The sequence below is a fragment of the Siphateles boraxobius genome, unplaced genomic scaffold, assembly GCF_051911475.1.
Source record: "Siphateles boraxobius isolate OS27281-9 unplaced genomic scaffold, OSU_SipBor_1 13, whole genome shotgun sequence".
NCBI lineage: Eukaryota > Metazoa > Chordata > Actinopteri > Cypriniformes > Leuciscidae > Siphateles > Siphateles boraxobius.
This window is the reverse complement of record NW_027508733.1, coordinates 22,350,115-22,369,524: the sequence shown is the minus strand read 5'-3', so window position 1 is coordinate 22,369,524 and position 19,410 is coordinate 22,350,115. Positions and strand designations below refer to the sequence as shown.

General features: G+C 34.9%; 2 protein-coding genes across 5 annotated transcripts in view; both read right to left on the bottom strand.

Annotated features, from left to right (window-relative positions):
• LOC143736071 (uncharacterized) overlaps positions 1-19,410 on the bottom strand; it is a 795,401-nt gene that overhangs the window by 83,739 nt on the left and 692,252 nt on the right. The window lies entirely within an intron of this gene.
• On the bottom strand, positions 1,051-18,144 carry LOC143736067 (guanine nucleotide-binding protein G(q) subunit alpha-like). 4 transcript variants are annotated; one of them, XM_077226628.1, is made up of 8 exons: positions 17,435-17,884; positions 16,625-16,780; positions 14,380-14,564; positions 13,645-13,799; positions 11,905-12,033; positions 9,565-9,694; positions 8,390-8,543; positions 1,051-1,655 (listed from the first exon to the last, which is right to left on the bottom strand). In XM_077226628.1, the coding sequence occupies exons 2-8, from the start codon at positions 16,773-16,775 to the stop codon at positions 1,453-1,455; spliced, it is 1,107 nt and encodes a 368-aa protein (XP_077082743.1). In that variant the 5' UTR covers positions 16,776-16,780; positions 17,435-17,884; the 3' UTR covers positions 1,051-1,452. The 4 variants fall into 4 exon arrangements, with proteins under 4 accessions (XP_077082743.1, XP_077082745.1, XP_077082742.1 ...); XM_077226630.1 differs by having other exon boundaries at positions 16,625-16,777; positions 17,435-17,659; XM_077226627.1 differs by lacking the exon at positions 1,051-1,655 and adding an exon at positions 4,297-5,733 and having other exon boundaries at positions 17,435-18,144.

Sequence of the window (19,410 nt, the reverse complement as noted above, 5' to 3'; positions counted from 1 at the left end):
ATACTGTACTGTTTTTATTTTTAAAACGGTGTGAAAAGTAAAAGTTATCATCAAATATTCATCTTTGACCTGTCAAAGTTTCCTACAAGTCTCCACAGCAAGGATGCATAGATTTATGGGCGTGGTAAGCAGAAGAAAAATAGTCTGCACATGCGCATAACCAGTAAGTAGCACATCTCGATGGGTAGCATGAATCGTCAGAACACCGGTGTCACGTGACTGAAAGCAGCAGAAACGGAGGAGCAGAGCAGTGAGAGGCGCTTGTCACTGCCCCGGCAACTTTGAAAGGCTGCATTGCACTGTTATTATTCATACTGTAACATTCGATTGTTCGCTGCAGTTTGTTTGAAATGACAATCCTGTTCACTCGAAGGAAAACTCGAAGTAGTGCTATTAGAAGACATCCTGTCATAGCTTTTTGGTACATAACAGCTACCGTAGATGCAACACACATTGGAAAAAGCGAGGCGCTGGGGAGCACAATTCGTTTGAATGCAAAATACAATTTCACCGCTAGATGGGAGTAATTCCTACATAATGCCCCTTTAAGTACAAACAACTTGGAAGTTTTAAGTAATTTCAACTTAAATCACATTAAATTGACTTTAAAAATGAGTTGAATCTTGAATAACTTATAAAAAAAGTAAAAAACATTGCTTAATTATTTTGATGAGTAAAAACAATGTAAAACACATGTTGTCATCATTTTTTACAGTGATTCTTGGCAAAAAATAACGTTGAGACAGAATTTCATAGGAAATGAATACGGGTCAATTAGACCCCCTTTATGCATTCTTGGAGCAATGATACAAAAATAATTTCATCCTTATCCCATGACCAAGAAATATGAATTTTTATTTTTTTGAAGAATTCATGGAATATCAAGTAGCCTAAATAAATGTTTTCATTGATAAAATATTAAAAAATCACTACATGCATTGCCAGGTCAATTTGACGCTCTTTATGCGTTCAACTGAAATAGATGTATTTATAGTGTGCAATATTGGGTCTATTGTGTGCAAATATGGAGTAAACGCATGGAGTACTTGATTAATTGTCATTTAGCAAACCGTTTTTTATTCAAAGAGACTTGCAGTATGTACATTTCAGGGACAATCTAACATTATACCATAACAAGGACATTTTGTCAATTTCTTGAAATCCTTGTCATATTACATAACCAATAGTGCCTCTTTATTTTCAGTTATTGATATTTTGTGACATTCTTTTTCAACAGAATATGCTAATTTATTTCATTTATTTCTCATTTTATTTAGCTTTAATTGGTTCATAAAAATGAAACAAAATATTTCTGAATGGAACTGCAATGAATCAGTCAGTAGTTCAAATTAGCTGTATTTACATAGGCATTCAACCCTGTTATAACATTTGGTGAGCTTCACAATCTATTTGTCTTTCCAGGAAGCAGTTCAGATGAAGCCCCTCAGTATCTTAAAGCATACCGTAAGACTGCAGTTCCTTGATGAGAGCTGTTTTCTTGACATCACAGAAGACCTTGCGGATGTTGTCAGTGTCGGTTGCACAGGTAAAGTGTTTGTAAATTTGCTTCCGTTCTCGTTTTTCACGGCTAGAAGCTTCTTTAAGGTACAGATCACTGATGTAGTCCATCGCTTCATCCTTGTTTTGCTTTTGGCCTGGCATCATAATAGGGTGGAGTTGGAGAACATTGAGATAAAGAAAGACAAGGAAAAGGGAAATAAAATTCAACCGAAATTTGAAAAAAAGGAAAAGAACAAACAAAAGATTTAAAATTTCATCATAGAAAACCAGTTTAATGATGTTAAAGTTAAAAGCAGTTTCCATGTATGGTACACTTTGTTTTGTTTTTTGCATTAGAGGCAAAACCTTTTTTTTTTTTGGGAATTATTAGATGTCAAACTACTTTTGGTAACACTTTATTTTATTTTACAATGTCCTTTTTACACATGTAGTTACTATAATTACTTTAAATTAGGCATACTTACATGCAACTAACCCTTAAATCAAACCCTAACTCTATAGTATGTACATCAAGTTAATTATTATTACTCGTTACTCAGTCCTGTATAATTACACTGTAACACAGGCACCTTAAAGTGTTACCTTGTTTTTACATAACACATCTAAGTCTTTCTACAGCATGCACAGAAGACAAGTGAGATTATTCAATTCATTCAATTTTCTAGATTTTTATATACATTTTAGTGTTGATTTCAATCATTAAGCACAAAATTGTTAACCAAGTTTTTGTGCGAAATTATTTTTATTTGATTCATGGGAAATAATGTTGATCAGTACCTAAAATGTAGCCCCAAAAATAGTTACTGAGTAACAGCTTCATTTAGGCATTTAGGGCAACCCTGTTACCCAATTTTTTTTATATATTTTTTTAATATTTATTTCATGCTTATTGGTATAAAATTGCAGCGACAAATTGTATTCAAATAGTTTTTAGACACAATTTAAATATAATTTATTGGTAACAGGGTTGCCAAATTTTGCTAAATACATATAAAATGAATAGACAATAAAAATGTAAAATGTAGTTTTTAGTATTTTCTGAAGATGAACTACCTCCTTCATCAACCATTTGTCGAGGAACAAAACAAACTTTTGTATTAGTATATTTGAATACCCTATTCATGGAAAATGCCAAATTTCTAGTTTGTTGCAGGTGATGATTATAAACATAAATATTAGACTTGTTGCATTTCCAGTTTTTGTTATAATAATTCAGGAAATAACAAGTTTTTTCTTTTATTTATCAGTAATTATAAACATATTGCAAAACAAATTTAATCTTTCCTGACCAATTCACAGTGAACACACTAATTTTAAAAATAATTTCTAATTAGATAGGATTGATTAGATTGTATTGTAAATACTAAATACATATTTTCCAGTGCGGTTTAACTAATAAGAGTTTTATGTTTAAAGATACTATTATATTTGTTTATACACAACAAATAAACCATCAGAACTTTCAGCAGAACTATACTTATATACTGTATATACAGTTGTGGTCAGAATTAATGGCAACCCTGGTAAATATGATCAAAAATGGCTGTAAAAATATATCTGCATTGTTTATCCTTTTGATCTTTCATTCAAAAAAATTTTGAATTTCGGGGGAAATCACATTATGAAATAAATGTTTTTCTCCAAAGCTCGTTGGCCACAATAATTGGCACCCTTTTATTAAATACTTTTTGCAACCTCCTTTTTCCAAGATAACAGCTCTGAGTTTTCTCCTATAATGCCTGATGAGTCTGGAGAACACCTGACAAGAGATCAGAGATGTTCCTCCATACAGAATCTCTCCAGATCCTGTAGATTCCCAGATCCATGTCGGCGCTTCAGTTCAGCCCACTCATCTTCTATAGGGTTCAGCTCAGGGACTGGGACGGTCATGGCTGAAGCTTCATTTTGTGCTCCGTAACATATTTTTGTGTTGATTTTGATGTTGGTTTTGGATTGTTATCCTGATGGAAGATCCAACAACGGCCCATTACTTCTAGCGGAAGCCGTCAGGTTTTGATTTATTATCTGTTGATATTTGATAGAATCCACAATGCCATGTATCTGAACAAGAAGTCCAGGACCTCCAGCAGAAAATTATGCCTACAACATTAAAGATCCAATGGTATATTAAATTGTACACATGGGCTTTTTTTAGTTTCATCTGACCAGAACCGGTCCCGTTTGAAGTTCCAGTCGTGTCTGACAACTGAATATGCTGGAGTTTGTTTTTGGAGGAGCAAGGAGGATTTTTCTTGAAACCCTCCCAAACAACATGTGGTGATGTTTTTTTTGTAGGCTTCTGACCCCAAGACCCAACGTATCTCTGCAATTCTGTGACCCTCGAAGTTTTTGGCCACTCAAACTCTCCTCCTCACCGTGCATTAAGACAATATAGACACACGTCCTCTTCCTGGCAGATTCATAACATCTTTAGTTCATTGGAACTTCTTAATTTTTGCCCTGATGGTGGAAATGGGGATTTTCAATGCTTTAGCCAATTCCTTACAGCCACTTTCTTTTGTGAAGCTCAACAATCTTTTGATGCACATCAGAACTATGTTCTTTGGTTTTACTCATTGTGAAGGATGATTAAGGGAATTTGGCCTTTGAGTTTCCTCATATTTAAACTCCTGTGAAACAAGAAGTCATAGCTAGACAATTTCATGTGCCTAGTCACCCTGGTGTGCTAAAAAAGGTAAATATTAATGGGAATATACTTCAGAGATATTTCACTCGTAAAAAATTCTAGGGGTGGCAATAATTGTGGCCAACGTGTTTTGGAGAAAAAGATTTATTTCATAATGTGATTTCCATTTTTTGAATGAAAGATCAAAAGGATAAACAATACAGATTTATTTTTGTTCATATTTACCAGGGATGCCATTAATTCTGACCACAACTGTATATATATATATATATATACACACACAGATCATACGGTAAAACATTATTTTACAGAGTCTTTGTTACATGTACTTACTGTAAAAGTGATCAGTTGACTTAACTTAAAAAAAATTAGTAAACCCGTTGCCTTAAAATTATCATTATGTAAATACACGTAATACTTAATTGAAAAAATTAAGTTATGTGAACTTGACAATTACACTTTACTTATTTTTTTTCGATAGAGTATGATGTTTATTTACTTAATAATTAAGGCAACAGGTTTCATCAATATTTTTAAGTTAAGTCAACTAATATTTTTTTTTACAGTGAGTTATTACAATAAATTATGGATTTGCATGCAACTAACCCTGAACCAAACCCCATAGTTCATGTATTACTATATATTACTCAGTACTTATGTTTAATTACACTGTAACAATGACACCTTCAAATAAAGTGTAAACCATCCTACTGTATATATAAACAAAGTCACACATTTTCTAACAACTTAAACTTGCATGACCGGAAAGTAACAGTATAAGCTCCATTTTGAGAGACTATATTGCTCTAAAATAATATAATTGTTTTAGATTACGAAAATAAGCAAAAAAGAAACAGTTCCACTTTAAGACCCTATAACTTACATTTTTGCTTGTGTGATAAAAATAGTAGATCATGTTACATAAAGGAAATATTTTGTTTTTGGTTCTTTTCGAAAAGAAAGCAGCGCAGTGACTCTTGCTCTATTTAAGTAATCAGTAAAGTCAAATAACAGATCAGTCTCGCTGGCAGCTACGGTGTTGTATTCTTATCGCCTCCTCGAAACTAGAACTCGCTGAAAATCTGTCAGCTCCTGTATATCCTCATACTTTCAGAGTGATTTCACTTTAAGCAGACTGTCAGTGTTGGAATGAGGGGAAAGTGTGTCATACCGTAAGAACATGCAGACGTTTTTATCCACCAAAATGACAAAACAAACAGAAGTAGGTATATAAGAAAAGATGGAGAGAAAGGCAAAGAAAAGCATAGGGGATGTACAAGGAAAAATAATTCAAGCCATCCTTTGTGCGTCCCTACAAAGTCATTTTATTAGATTGGCAAAAACTGGTGCTTCATGGGCCGCTCAAAGCACCCCGTACTCCTGCAGAGACTTGATCAGGACCGTGTCTTTCACGTCAGTGAAAACCATCCGGATGTTATTGGTGTCCGTTGCGCAGGTGAAGTGAGGGTAGATGTTTTTGCACTCCTTTGTCTCTGCATTCACGGCCTTCCGTTTATAGATCTCTCTGATGTAGTTCCTGACTTCTTGTGCGTCCCGCTGTTTGCCTGAGGGTGGCACCAAACCACAGAGGAGGGGAGGGGTTAGTACGAGCATGAAAAGGTATGAGTGATTGAAATGGGAGGAGCACATGCAAATTGAAGAGGGGGGAGAGGGAATGAGGTAAGCAGAGACAGAGAGAGAGAATCTGACTAGGCAAACATTTTTAAAATCACTATTGTCAAGAGCTTCTGCTTGAAAATTAATATTTAACCCTTTTAGAGTCAGTGGAGCTCAAAGTTCGTTTGTATTAAAGGGGCAGTTCACTCAAAAAGGAAAATGCTTTCATCTTATACTGAACGTGTATGACTTTTCTTTGATCAAAAATAATTTTATTAATTCTGCGTTTTTTGGATCAGTAATATTGTGAAAAAATATTTTATGTATTTTTATTTATATATAAAAAAATATATATTTGTAATATAATATTAAATAAAATTATTTATCAATAAAAACAATAACTATAAAATATACTGTGTGTATATACTATATATTACTATATATATATATATATATATATATATATATATATAAAATCGATTAATCGCAATTAATCACATCTAATAAAAGTTTGTAAACATGTAATATATGTATATATTAAGGGTGCAAAGGTTCTTAGTAAAAATAAATAAATAAATAAATTATAGAACCGTACCGTTCTCCAGCCATGGTTCGGCACGCACGTGCACTCACACAGTTCATTTCAAATCTGATTGCGCATCTGTTATGGTTTGTTAAAAATAACTACGAGTAAAACAGACAGAGAGAGTTCGGCTAATGTGTGTTTCTGTTAATGGATACGCATTCTAGCTTCCTAATACACTACAACAGCGATGATCCAAAAAACGTTGACAAAACAGTCACTCTTTGTAAACTTTGTTCAATAGGAGTGCCGTATGCTCTAATACAAACAGTCATTTATGGTCATCAATTGGTGTTGATGGCGCACAAGCCAGGTGAGACCTGAACAGCTAAACTACAGAATTACGGTTAGGGTTTGGTTTAGGGTTACTTACTATTTATTATGCATAATTTACTGTTATTACTACACTAACAATTATTTTCATGATTATCAACTTTTTTTTCTTTTGTCATATCAACTTAGTTAATTAATGTGGTTTAGATAATATAATATTTTGAGGTTCTGTTGATGAAACCAATCTCCATTACTCAATTTTTTTATTTCAATGAACTCAAAATTAAGGCAACCAGGTAACTCAACTATTTAAATAAAACCAAATATATATTAAGCCTCGCCAATTTAAACATTCGAGCGCAAGAATACACGAAAGAGAACTCATGCTGTGTGAAGATTTGTGTCTGCACTCATCCGAAGCACGCGCACATGGAAAGCCACGTCTCAGACAGAATATTAAGTTCTCTTTAAAGTCTTGAGCTGGTATGGACAAATTCACACAAAAATTATGTCAATAATTATTATGCCTGCTATAGACTGCGATTTCAGCAATCCTATAAGATCATTACAAATCACACCGAACGACATAGATCTAATAAACTTGTGTACGATATGTATGTATACTGTATGATGATGACACCAATTGAATCGTAGACTACGAAGCAAATTAGTATAGAAGGATAAAATGTTATCAGCATGCACTAGTGGTAAACAAATAGAGCCAGATGAATCACACTTTAGCAATTGTGGTTTTGAATGTGCGCTGAAAAAAAGAGGAGGAAGTGAAAGAGGAGAATATGGACGCAGCATGGCTATGGAAAAGAGGCCAACTTCGCATTCCAATTTTGTAAAATGGAGCTTGAGGTAATAGTTTTTAGTTTTAGCACCATGTCACATTATTCAATACGTCGTTTCATGTTGCATTTTTATTGGCTAGTCAGTGGATATAGGTCGTAGCAGCAAACACACTGAGATAATCATGCTAATTTCTGACACTGTCAGAAAATTATCGCAGGCTATCTTTGGCCGCAAGACAGTGACAACGGCCGTCTTCGAACCTCTCTCGCTGTACGACGTTTAGGAGCAACGACCACAGAAAGCGCCACGATTGGTCATCTTTCGTTGGGGACAGCCCAAAATCGTACAATGTGTACCGGGCATTAAGTGAACATAAACAGTCAAGAAAGACAACGCATGTGTAACAGTCTTAAAGTGTAAAAACTGTGTTTTTAATGTTAATTTGAGTTGTTACACCCCTAATATATTATGTATATTAAATATATACTAGTATATATATATATTAAAAAGATTTTTTCAGCATCATTACTCAAATCTTTAATGTCCCATGATCATTCAAAAATCATTCTAATATGCGGAAGGAGTGTTTCTAATTATTATCAATCCCCCCCAAAAAATTCAGGATTGTTTGATGAATAGAAAGTTCAAAAGAACAGTATTTATTTGAAACAAGACTTTTGTAACAACTTTTGCCCTAACACCCACTGTCCGTCTATAAATGCACAGAATTGGCTATTTTTTGGTTGCTTTTGGTAACCGGGGTGGAGGGCGAGAGATCTAAAGTGATCAAACTGGGGCCATTTCCACAAATAGTGCTCCATATTAGCACTAAGGAACTATATCCTGTTCCAACGGCTCTATCAATTTAGTTTCCTACATACTCCCATGCTAAGGGGCAGGGCAGGTCAGGGCCTATTTACTAAGTTGTTAGTGTACCCTTCTTTCCATACCTTCGAATTCTGGGAAGTAACTTTTTAAGTCTGATGTCTTGATCTTTTCCTCCAGGATGTCCATCTTGTTTAGGAAGAGGATGATGGAGGCGCTGGCGAACCACGGCGAGTGGATGGTGGTGTAGAAGAGCGACAAGCTCTCTTTCATGCGGTTCTGGAGCCGGAGAGAGGAAGCGTTCAGAGCAAAGGTTAATCAGCATGTCATGGGAATTTATTTAAATAATGATAATCTAATTGAATAAAATAAATACATCCATATTTATTGTACTGAATTTTTGTTTAATTTATCGTGGGAAAAAAATCATGTGTCCAGACTAGATTATTTTCATTCAAGTAATGTTAATACTGTAGTATTTATATACTATTATATCAATTATTATTAGATTATTTTTTTGTTTTAAAAATGTCATTTTGTTGTGTGCTTTTGTCATTTTTATAATTTAGTTTTTATATATTTAGATTTAGCTTTATTTAATATCAGTTTAAGTAATTTTATTTATTTGAAACTTTTTTCAGTTTAAGTTTTTTACGTTTTTCATCTAATGTTTGTATTTTATTTTATTTCAGCTTTATTTGAATTAGAAAAAATACTATTTTAATAGCAAAATTTTAGTTTGTATATTGTAGTTTTAGCTAACATTACTGATTCATACCGGGCTGACAACTTTTGAGTTTAGCTTGAAGTGAGAAACAAGGAAGGGGGGTTAAAAAAAACTTGCATTACAATAAGTGTACTGTGATTGTCAAAACATTTGGAATTTCATTAAGTTTAGTGACAACATGTCTCAATGTTTACATGGTACAATGACTGTAGGCTACTGTTTTTATTAGTGCTCGACACAAATTTCACAATTTTAATTCGTAAGCTTGCGATTTGATTCCGATCTTGATTCAATATCACTATATTACATCACTCAATATTCACTAACTAACATGCTATGGTAATTAAATGGCTTTCCTGGGGTAAATAACATTAAGCGACAAATTGTTCTCCAGCTGCTTTATTGCAGTTGAAACACTGATTTTGAGCGTTATGCACATTAATTTTTTTCTTTGGATTTGCAGTGAAATATGACTCGGGCAAAACCGACCCAAGATATGCTAATCAAAGTCATTGATTAGTATGAGAAGGAAGAAGAGAGATACAGACAGACTGGGGCGATGGAGATGCTCACCTCCATGTTATTTTCCTCCAGCACCTGGTCGAACTCGCTGAGGGAGGCTAAAAATATGAGCGATGTCACATTCTCAAAGCAATGGATCCACTTCCGCCTCTCTGACTTCTGGCCACCAACATCTACAATCCTTCAGGGGGGAAAAATGTTAAGAATGAGATTGAATTGTTTATTCTTGAAACTTTCTGTCTAAACCGAAAACATTCAACACACTAACTATAAACCCCTATTGATTTGTTCCTACTTCCTTGCTGTCACATATCAAACCTGTCTACCTCAAAATATACAGGACAGCATCAGGAAATCAACTCATGTCTTGTTCATAAAACTCACATTTTTCAACACAATTTACATTTTCTGAAACTTGCCACAAGCCTAGAATTTTCACTAAAGCCTAGTTCACACTACATGATTTTAAGCCCGATTTAAGCCCGATTTGCAAATCGTTGAGCTCGCCGACAGGTCAGGGTGTTATCGCGTGCAAATCGCGGAGGATTAGCGGGCGATGAACGCTCGCCAATCTGTTAGTATGAAAGAGCCAACAACGCATCAAAGACCCTCGCAGACGCCTCGCAGACGCGTCGCCGAGCCTACAAAAATATCTAGCATGCTAGATATCCAGAGCTGTCGCACGACTCAATCTCACTGATGTCATGAGCAACAGCCAATCACAGCAAGGCATGAGTTGAGGTCACCGGGTAAATACGTGATTTTTGCTGTCAGCTAAACATAAACATGCAGCTACATGTCCGATATAAACATACTGTACTCACCTCCAACTCTCTCTGTAGCACAGACCTGCTCTTCCCGTTTGCAGATCCACTCTTTCGCCCATACTCTCTTATTTTTAATTTTTTTGCGTTTTTTTCTCAGAGCAAATGATCGCGCAAACAGTTTGCAGCACTGGTTTCTGTCTGACGTCCATATTCGCGTGTTGTGTTGTTCTTCGCTGTGTATTGGCGCGTGTGTTGTTTCGCGTCAAGATAGACATTAGACAGATAGATTTGTAGACTAGATAGAATCATTGGGTGACAGAGTTGTTGTCAACTCGTGTAGTGCGTTACCTCCTGTTGCGGATCAATCACGCTGTGTCGTGTGGTGTGAACAGCTCAACAACTTGAACTCTCCTGATTTCTCAGAAAGCAAGTCATGTAGTGTGAACGCACAGTTCAGCCCGACGTTTTAAAATCATGTAGTGTGAACTAGGCTTAAGGTTGTCAAATCATTGCTAATGCTAAGGTGTTTTTTATAGGTGGTTGCCAGGCAGAAAGTAAATCTTATTACTGTGTGTGCAACACTTTTATTAAAGCAGGGTTTCCCGAACTGTAGAGCCCCTGCTAGAGGTTTGTAACGGAACTGCAGGGGGTTCACGATTTAAAGGGATAGTTCACCCTCAAATGAAAATTACCCCATGATTTTCTCACCCTCAAGCCATCCTAGGTGTATATGACTTTCTTCTTTCATACATATTATTCTTACACAAACACATCACTTCAGAAGGCTTTTATTAACCCCCCGGAGCAGTGTGGAGTACGTTTATGACGGATGGATCCACTTCTTTGGGCTTCAAAATCTCGTCCTCCATTCACTAGCTCGGAAGAGCCAGGACATTTATTTTATATAACTCCGATTGTATAGCTTGAGGGTGAGTAAATCATGCAGTTATTTATGGGTGAACTATCCCTTTAATGAAAAGCTTATAAGTAAAGTCGGCATTAAACAGAAGTTGCAACAGTCTTTTCTCCCTATTGTGACTTTTTCTAAATGAAATGGCTTCTCGAACAATACAAAATGTTGGGTGGGACTTGATTTGGTCCATCGGGAATTGATTGGATGGTTGTGGTTTGCTATTGGTCGATCTCATGTGAGTGACATGTCTTCCCACCCTCTCGACAGCAAACACTTCAGTAAACAGTTACGAGGGCGCATGAATAAAAAAAATTTAAATTATGTGGACAAATCTATTATAATAAAAACAGCAATATTCCATAAAAAAAATAAGATTTGTCCATTTTAATTTCATGGTGACTTTAAATCATAAACATTTAAATTTAAAATCAATAAATCATTTTGAAAAATAAAAACTCATATATTTTAATTATATGAAGGCCCGGTTTCACAGACAAGGTTTAAATTAAGCCAGGATTATGCCTCAGTTCAATTAGGACATTTAAGTAGCTTTTATAAGCGTGCCTGAGAAAAAAAACATCACTGGTGTGCATCTTGAGACAAAAGATGTGTCAGAGCAAGTTGCTTTCTGTTAAAACAGCTCTAACATGCATTAGTCTGGGATTAGCTTAAGCCTCGTCTGTGAAACCGGGGGAAATATGCTTACGGTACCTGAGGGTGATCTTCTCCACGCTGAAGGTGTAATCGTTGATGCCTGTGGTGGGGAATCGGACTCGCAGCACGTCCTGGGCTGTTGGGATGTAGTCTGGGGCCGCAATACGGTCCAAATGTATCATATAGCTAAAAAAACAAAAATGCAACATACTTGAGTGTTACATTTCAGAACTGTGCGAGTGTGATAAAGTGCCATGATGTTTGCCTTTTGCTTTATTGGTGTTTGTGCTTTAAAAGGCAGTTTAATTAAACGTCCAGGTTTGTTTGTGTTTCTTATCATGACCAGGTTTGTAGAACTGAAAACAGGATCGGGGAGCAGGAGGAGAGAATGAGAAGGACATGCAGAACTGTGTAAAGGAGTGATTAGGTAACGATTAACAAGAACGCCCTGATGTACTTTACAGGAAATTTGCTTAACAATATGAAGCACTGACTTACTTTAAAGGGCTTCAGGTCTGTCAACGGCATTAACAAAAAAACAAAAAAAACATAAACATACTATGATAATCTGAGAACTGAAAAGCATCAAAGCATCAATCGTCAATATAAGAGAATGGAGGGAAATACTGACTTGCTTGCCCTGCATGCTTCCCTAAAGATATAGCTGTATTGCCCTCCAATGGTGCCATTTGGATCTGCACCAGCTATTTCAGGTTTTTTTCAACATTACAGTATATGCTTTTGACACAAAAATTCCTTGCTCGGTTTAACTGGGAAATTAAAATGATTTTTTAATTAGACAATTTTAAATGAAACGGTCAAAATGATTGTTAATATTAACATTTTATTATTAACAATTATGTTACTATTGATACAATAATATATATGTATATATGTTAGAAATATATCAGTTAGTGTAATTATATAAATGTAATTCTAATAATGTTGATCATTTAATATTTTAAAATATTAAAATAATAATTTTAAAAATAAAATAGGTAATGTTTATATTAGATAATATTGTAAATATAATTCTAATTTTAAAAATCTAGATAAAAATGTATTTAGTAAAAATTGAATAAATAATAATGCATATTCAATTTAATAAATGTATATAAAATACAATTTTTTTATTAATTTAATATTAGAAAATAACTATTATTATCCTTATTATCATTATATATTAATAAAGGTTAGTATAATATTGATTATTATATTAGATTTAAGAAATATGTCAATAATTAATATCTTAATTATTTATTATAATAATTATGTATAGATGTTTTACAAAGCTCGCTGAAAGAATTGATTCTGATAGGTCAGTATTGTTCACATTCTGTGGTCAATATGTATTACTCTGCTGGTGTCACGAACTGGCTGTAAAGAGCGGACGACGGAACAAAAATAGTCAAAATTATTTAATAATTCCAACCGGGAACACACAGGAGATCGAAGGAGAATAAACAAACACAACCACATTAAACTTAGTCGATACCAGATAAAGAAACACAGTAAACTCCGGGTTTCAAAACAAAACTGGTGTTAACTAATGAAGTACCAGGGAGACTAACAAAGGAAACAGGAACACAGAAACTAAACAAAACAGAGCATACATGTGACAGCTGGCTTTTACGTGAATATTTCATGGCCATGTTGTTTATTTATTTTTATGTAATAAACATGCTAATGTACAGTCAACAGGTCATCATTTCAAAATCAAACTTTAGAATGATATAAGACTTCATGTCAGGGTCCTGATCACCCTGTCCGAGTAGAATTTTTGATTGAGATACTTACTATTCTGTCGAGTCCAGAAGCTGGTACTCTCTTCGACGACTGTAACAGGCCTTGATACCCCCGTCAGCCCAAAGTCGACGGATACCTTCCACATAAATTCTGTCCAAATGTGTTATCTGATGTATTTCCACTGCCTGGAACTGTTGCCCATATACCTAAGGATATAAATGGGAACAATAGAGACTTGTTTATAAGAATATAGTGTGGTTGTAATTTGCAATCCTGGTCTGTCTGAAAGGAGAACAGTTTCATATATAGAATTTCATAATTTTTATTTTAATGTACATAATATACATATTCATAAGTATATATTTTATAAGTATATATATTTATTCATCTAAATATAAATATTTGAATATACGGTAAATGAATATAAGAGTATCATATATATTTATAGTATTATATTATGATTATACCTTTTTATATTTATATATATTTTATATAGATTGAATGGTTTAAATGTACATCATTTAAATATTTAAATTAATTAAAATACAAATATTGTATATTAGTAATTCTAATACTTTATATACCAATAATTTATTATAATTTTACAGTAACTATTATACATTTTTATAAAGTAAAAAAGTAATTTACAGTATGTTACTTTTTTTTTTTTTTTGCTTGTGCAAACTGTGCCATCATTGGGCATTTCAAGGAACATTGTGCACTTTATTTCAACTTGACAACTGGGAGGGGTTCAAAAACAATTGGCGCTTTTCTTTGGCAGCTCACCTCGTTCTGTGGGTTAGCATAGGGAATCCTTAAGGTGTTCATCGCCACTGTCAGAGCCTTCATAGCTGTGAAGATATTCTGGAAAACCATTTTAGTGTAGCCACGCCTGTCTTCTTCCGAAAAGCCCTTGCCATGAATAATCCTCATCTGCTTGATAAAAGTCGTCTTCCCGCTTTCTCCAGTGCCTGAAATCCACAAGAATAAAAGGACCTACTTCATATTAAATGCCTTTAACTACTATGTACAAACATTTAATTGAATCATTTGATACAATGCACTTATTTTTGTACGCTTTATGTAATTACATCTGTAATTAATTCTGTAATTACACAGTAATACTTTCCTTACTCCTTATCCCCAAAATGTTCCAAACTTGCCCTGAAACTTTGACCTTCAAACTTTGATTTGAAGCAAAAGAGTATTTGAAATTCTGACAAAAATACAAAGGTCATTTATAAATGTTGATTAAGGGGGCGTTTACACGACAACGGTTTCAACTAAAAATTTAAAACGTTTTATGCATTTTGGCCGTTCATTAACACGACAACTGTGTTTTGGGGGCCTGAAAATGCAAACTTTTGAAAATGGGTTTCAAAGTGCACGTTTTTGAAAACAATATCATTATAGTCTCAGTGTAAAATACAAAAACATAAACTTGTGAAACGGTGAAGTCGTGCACATGTGTATTAAGTGTTCAGTCTATATGTGTGTAGTGTGCGGCTCACAGTAGGTCTGTCTTTAAAGGTTTATAAGTTATCGTTCAAAATCTATTTTCTTATGGAAAAAATGAAAGGAGATTTTACTTCTGGAACCCAACCGTTGCGCTCTATGGTGGCAAAAGTGTTTTGCAATTCAAGATGAAAAAAATAAGTGCATTGACATAAGTACATAGTATCTAAAGACACCTAATATAAAGTTAGGCCGAATGAAAAAATTAATATTACATGAAACAGAAAATGGATGTCAAACACTAGTTCTGAAACCAGGTCACGGCATGACATAAATAGAGAACCGAAAGGAATGCAAGGTGCAGATGATAGCATGTGAGGCTTTTCTCATGCACAAAGGAATGTTATCTGTCCTGTTAACAAAGCGAGATGTTTGAATCTCAGACTGAAATTCGGAGACGTGCCGTGTCAGAAAGCAAGTGGCCGGACGTGTTTGGATGTCTTCACCATCGGGGGACTTTCTCTGCTGTTAAGTCTACAACTATTCCTCGTTTATCGTTTTCATTTGATGGATTTGAGCAGATAAGTGCTGACTAGTTATCGGTAACTCAAACTTCAAATATTTGACAGGCAAACAATCACACATCAAATCAGTGTGAGCAGTGACAGAAAGGGAACAGAAAGATTGCAAAACGACATTTTTACGATGAGCAAGAAAAAAAATTTCAGGCATGTCCTTCTGATGTTCTTGAGCACTTCAAGAATGTGTCCCTCAAGACATCACGAGACAAATTTGAATTCTAACTTGCTTTTGACAACTATCTCCAGGTAGGTGGCTCAACAACAATGACTTGCCATGCTGTGATATTCTTTACAACACCCTTATTACCCCCATTTAATTAATTTGTCGCAAAAATAATGTCATTCTTGCTTGCTGATTGTATCCAACAGTAATGCAGTTAAAAATGATCAATATTATATCAAAAAACATATTACTGTATGTTGTAATCTCCTTCATTGTATTAACTAAATTTTTTAATTTCAATGAACTCAAAATTGAGGAAACCAGATAACTTTAAGTTAAACCAACAATAATTCTTTTGACAGTATATATATATATATATATATATATATATATATATATATATATATATATATATATATATTCACTTTTATTTTTATTTTTTTATTCATTTAGCTGACGCTTTTATCCAAAGCGACTTACAATTGCTATATATTTCAGAGGTCGGACGCCTCTGGAGCAACTAGGGGTTAAGTGTCTTGCTCAGGGACACAATGGTGTCTCACAGTGGATTCGAACCCGGGTCTCTCACACCAAAGATATATATATATATATATATATCAAAATGCCCATTTCACCGTGTCAATGAGAACATGCATAAAACATGTATTTTGCAAATAATGGTTGACTTCCTTTACAGTTAAAATGACTCCAGATCACTGATCTATATAGATCAGTGCTCCAGATCCACTCACCTGATCTCATCTCCTTGGGTGATTTCTTCAGTGTCTATAGTTGCGCTTTAAAATATATTTAATAGGCAAAAAGATCTTACCTAACAAAAGTATTTTGATTTCTCTCCGTTCTCTTTTCTTCTGGTCAGCAAGGATTTTTTTTATTTCATTGTGAATGGCCATGGCGCTCTTCTCATCTTCAGACATGCAACAGGTGCACGTCGTATAGCACCATCTCCAACAGCTCCCCATCTCTACTATAGGAGGGAATGAAACTTTATGAAGAGCACATTTGATTTCTGTTTCCCTTTTAATATAATGGCTTTTAATAAAAGGTTGAATTAAGCAATGTACAACGTAGGTTACAATTGCGAGGTTGTTTTGAGTCGAATCTTTCAAAAAGAATCAATTGAACCGGTTCACAAAACCGTCTGAACAATTCGTTCATGACTGTATCGGTTCGAGATGTTATTCCGTGAATGATTGATTAGTAAGTAGCAAGTGCAGAAATGTTTGTAGCTAAAAAAAATGTAAATTAATTATATCAAATTGTATTTATATACAAATATACTTTGTTTTTAAGAGCCATATGGCTGCAACAATCTGATTGAGACACACGGGCTTGAAATATTTACTCATAAGTGTACCCTTAAATGTATAAAATTCTATTCGAATGAATACTTTGGCTATGTATTAATGGACTATTCTGGGGGGAAATCAACTCTTGTTTAATTGTGATACTGTTTAAAGCTCCATTTGAAAGAAATACATTACAATCTCGGACTTCCCCTAATAAGAAAAAGATGAAACCTAAAAGGCTACTTATAATTACAGGTTAGCAGTGCCTTATATTATAATATTAAAGAAAAAAAGAATCTATAGAGACAACATAAATGCGTTGAATCACTTACCTACATTCGTCGACACACCTGTACGGAGTCAGTAATTCCTTTACAAAACACGATCCATTTTCCTGCCTGTGCCGAACTGGATCTGAACCAACTTTTTTCTCCTGTAGAGGTTTCCCCCCCGGAAAAAAAATCCAGATTTATCGGTAAACGTTACATCATTTCCCCCCTGGCTTCAGACAGATCTACCTGCAATTCAGGAAAGTCCTACTTGAACTCTGTAAATATGCGCTGTCTCGAAACCTAAATCAGCTAAGCTAGGCTGCGGTTTGAGGCATTTAGCAGCAAGCGTTCTTGTGTTTAAATGATCCTAAACGGAATGAAACGGAACAGAACGGAGGGGTCTCGAGGTGCGTTTCAAAAGTTTTTAGCTTGACGAAAAACGCTCGAGACGCGACGCAAGGTCCGTCTGGCGCATGCGTATAGATAGACGAAAAAGTACGCGCCCGGTGTGAACGCCCCCCCTAGGCGCGCACCAGTCAGCATTTTTAGGCATCATATCTCCTATAAATGCACATCCGTTAATAAGTGGAATGAACGCTAAAGTGACTATAAACCTAAAAGCGGTATAATAACCCATATAGACATTAATAATAATAATTCGTTACATTTATATGGCGCTTTTCTGTGTAGGCTACTCAAAGCGCTTCACATATGGAAGGGGGAATCTCCTCAACCACCACCAATTGAATAGAATAGTAGCTACTGATACTGACCCAAGAAGACGAGTAGCCTATAGATATACATAAGGCTATAGATTATACAAAACCTTTTCTAAATCACAAGTGGTGTTAATTTCATGAATAGCTGTGCAGGTATTTGACACTCCTCTCTCGAGCTCTGTGGATGTCAGTCTTTTGTCTTCGCAGGCAGAACCGGTTTATCAGGCCTTTCGCAGTATTGTGGGATATCGAGATTGCCTGGTCCACATATCACCATGGGAACCAGGTAAGTAAGTCAAAGTCCTGGAGAAAGTCAGAATGATTTCGGTAGGCCTATATTTTTAAACAGAGAATCTAGCCCAACCTAGAACAATTGTAGCCTAATTTGTTGGCAAATTACCTATTGGCAAATATAGCTCCTATTTCTAGCTTTGTTATTCCAGGCAGTTGCCATCAAAGACTTAAGAATAGTCCCATGCCAATTACATTTTCAAGTACACTTAATATACACATATATAGGCTATAAATCAGCTGAACAAGACCTGGAAAGGACTTGAAGGAAGATGACAGCTAGTAGAAATCAAGGCAAGAATCAAAACATCGTTTACAGTAAATTTGGCTGCTTTGTGCCCTGTAAAGGTCAGCATTGCTGTTACTTTCAGTTTAATCTTAATATAATATAAGAGTATAAACATTTATTTCAATTCCAGGATGAGGAGGATATTTTTTGGAGTATAGCTTGCTATCTGTGAAGCATTTTTGCACCATCTGTTGTAAAAGTTATAGTTGTGGAATTGTTATTTTGTCCAAATGCAATGCAATATAGATGTAGATTCAGGCATTCAAGAATGATTTAGCTTTGATACTAAAACCATTCAAATGAGTTGGATTTGTTGGACTGCTTTAAATGACGTCGAATCGAAACATGTGCTTCGATTTACAAGAATATGAATGACTTTTTATTGCTTTTGTTCAGTGGCCTATTTTCAGTGGGAAATATATGTATCCTCAATTTTTGTGTTATAGATTTAAATGGTCATGAGATTTTGTGGCTTTTTGGTGACAAAAAGACACTGTGTCCTTATTGCCCTATGAATAGAGGATAGTGTGATAATGTGTATGTGTAGGGTTCCTGGAAATCCCTGACATTGTATTTAATTTAACATTTTTGACTGGTCCAGTGTCACACTGGTGCAGTCTGTTATAAAACAGTTCGTTTTGGTTTCTCGAATTTGATTGGCTGAGCAGTGTGCTAAGTTAACAGCACTAGAGATGGAACAGAAGCTGCATCTGAAGTAGACTGTGTAATGCACGGAT